Here is a 1,190-nt window from a genome sequence, read left to right as displayed (position 1 = left end):
TATATAAAGATGAGATGACCAAGGTTTGAAGACATTTAATAACTCATCAAGAATTCTTGCCCATACAATTGACTACAGAACCCATGCTCTCAGCTACCACAGGGCAGAACTGCTCACATTAGGGATGAGTGTCCCACAGGGCAAGTCTATGACCTCTGGTAGGTGAGCTCCTCAAGGTGCCCTGAAGATGGGCCAAGAAAGTGTGAGCTTATAAGGAAAAGAGGGAGGACTTAAAGAGATCTTAAAATCTTTGCTCTGTAAGGGTCATCCTCTATTCTTGAGGATTAAAAGACAACCATACAGCCATCTTGCTGGGATACACAGTTAAAAGAATATAGATTAAGACTCAAACCATGGCCTCCACATATAGATAAGTTAATCACTTTGGCCTCAAAGTTCCCCATCTGTGAAATGGGTTTAATTAAAGCCACCCTGCAGATCTGTTACAAGGACTTTATTTAATGTGGGCAAACTTGAGCATGATAACTAGCATGTTGTAGGTACTGAATAAATGCAAGTATTGCTATCATCTTTTCCTATGCCTGGAGTTGGGTGGATGAATAGGATCTTCATCAACCTCACGTGGAGAAGCTAATGAATGATGACTGAGTAGGGAGGGTGGGAAAGTATAAATGAAAGGGTGTACTTTCATTTTGGACTGACATTACTTTTATAGGACTATCTCTCTAGTTAATATTAAATTATAAATAATACTCAGTATTCCTGGAAATGGATGGAACTACAATGAAAAAAAATGCAGAAGAAAAACAATCATTTCCTCACCTCACAAAACATAGGCAACTTTTTGGCAAAATCCACCACTCTAGTAATTGCTGGTGTGATGATTTTTGTAAAATGGCTGAAGGCTTCCAAGTCAACCTTTCCACCTTCTGGGGCATTTACTATTGGTGCTTGTCCAATATCTTCTGGCTAAGGAGGAGAGACAAGAAAGAGTTAAATGATGAAGTTGAAAGACCTTTATCCTACTTCTGATGTGGAAGAAAAATGTCTTCTGGACAGCCCAATCTGTACACCCAGTTTATTAACAAAGTATAGAGTTGTCCATGTATGTCTCTGAGCAAAGATATATGTCTTGGCCATTGCTGTAATAGGCCTCAGTGATTTTGTTCACAGGATTGGAGTGTGTGTGTGTGTGTGTGTGTGTGTGTGTGTGTGTGTGTGTGAGAGAG

At 39.7% G+C, this 1,190-nt stretch overlaps 1 protein-coding gene across 7 annotated transcripts in view; it reads right to left on the bottom strand.

Annotated features, from left to right (window-relative positions):
* THRB (thyroid hormone receptor, beta) overlaps positions 1 to 1,190 on the bottom strand; it is a 287,111-nt gene that overhangs the window by 10,133 nt on the left and 275,788 nt on the right. For all 7 annotated transcript variants that reach the window (XM_006754655.2, XM_015570920.1, XM_006754656.2 and 4 more), the window contains one exon: positions 784 to 930. In XM_006754655.2, the coding sequence (XP_006754718.1) occupies positions 784 to 930 (147 nt within the window). The remainder of the gene's footprint in view (positions 1 to 783; positions 931 to 1,190) is intronic.

This window comes from Myotis davidii, unplaced genomic scaffold, assembly GCF_000327345.1.
Source record: "Myotis davidii unplaced genomic scaffold, ASM32734v1 scaffold192, whole genome shotgun sequence".
Lineage (NCBI taxonomy): Eukaryota > Metazoa > Chordata > Mammalia > Chiroptera > Vespertilionidae > Myotis > Myotis davidii.
This window is presented reverse-complemented; position numbering and strand designations above follow the sequence as displayed.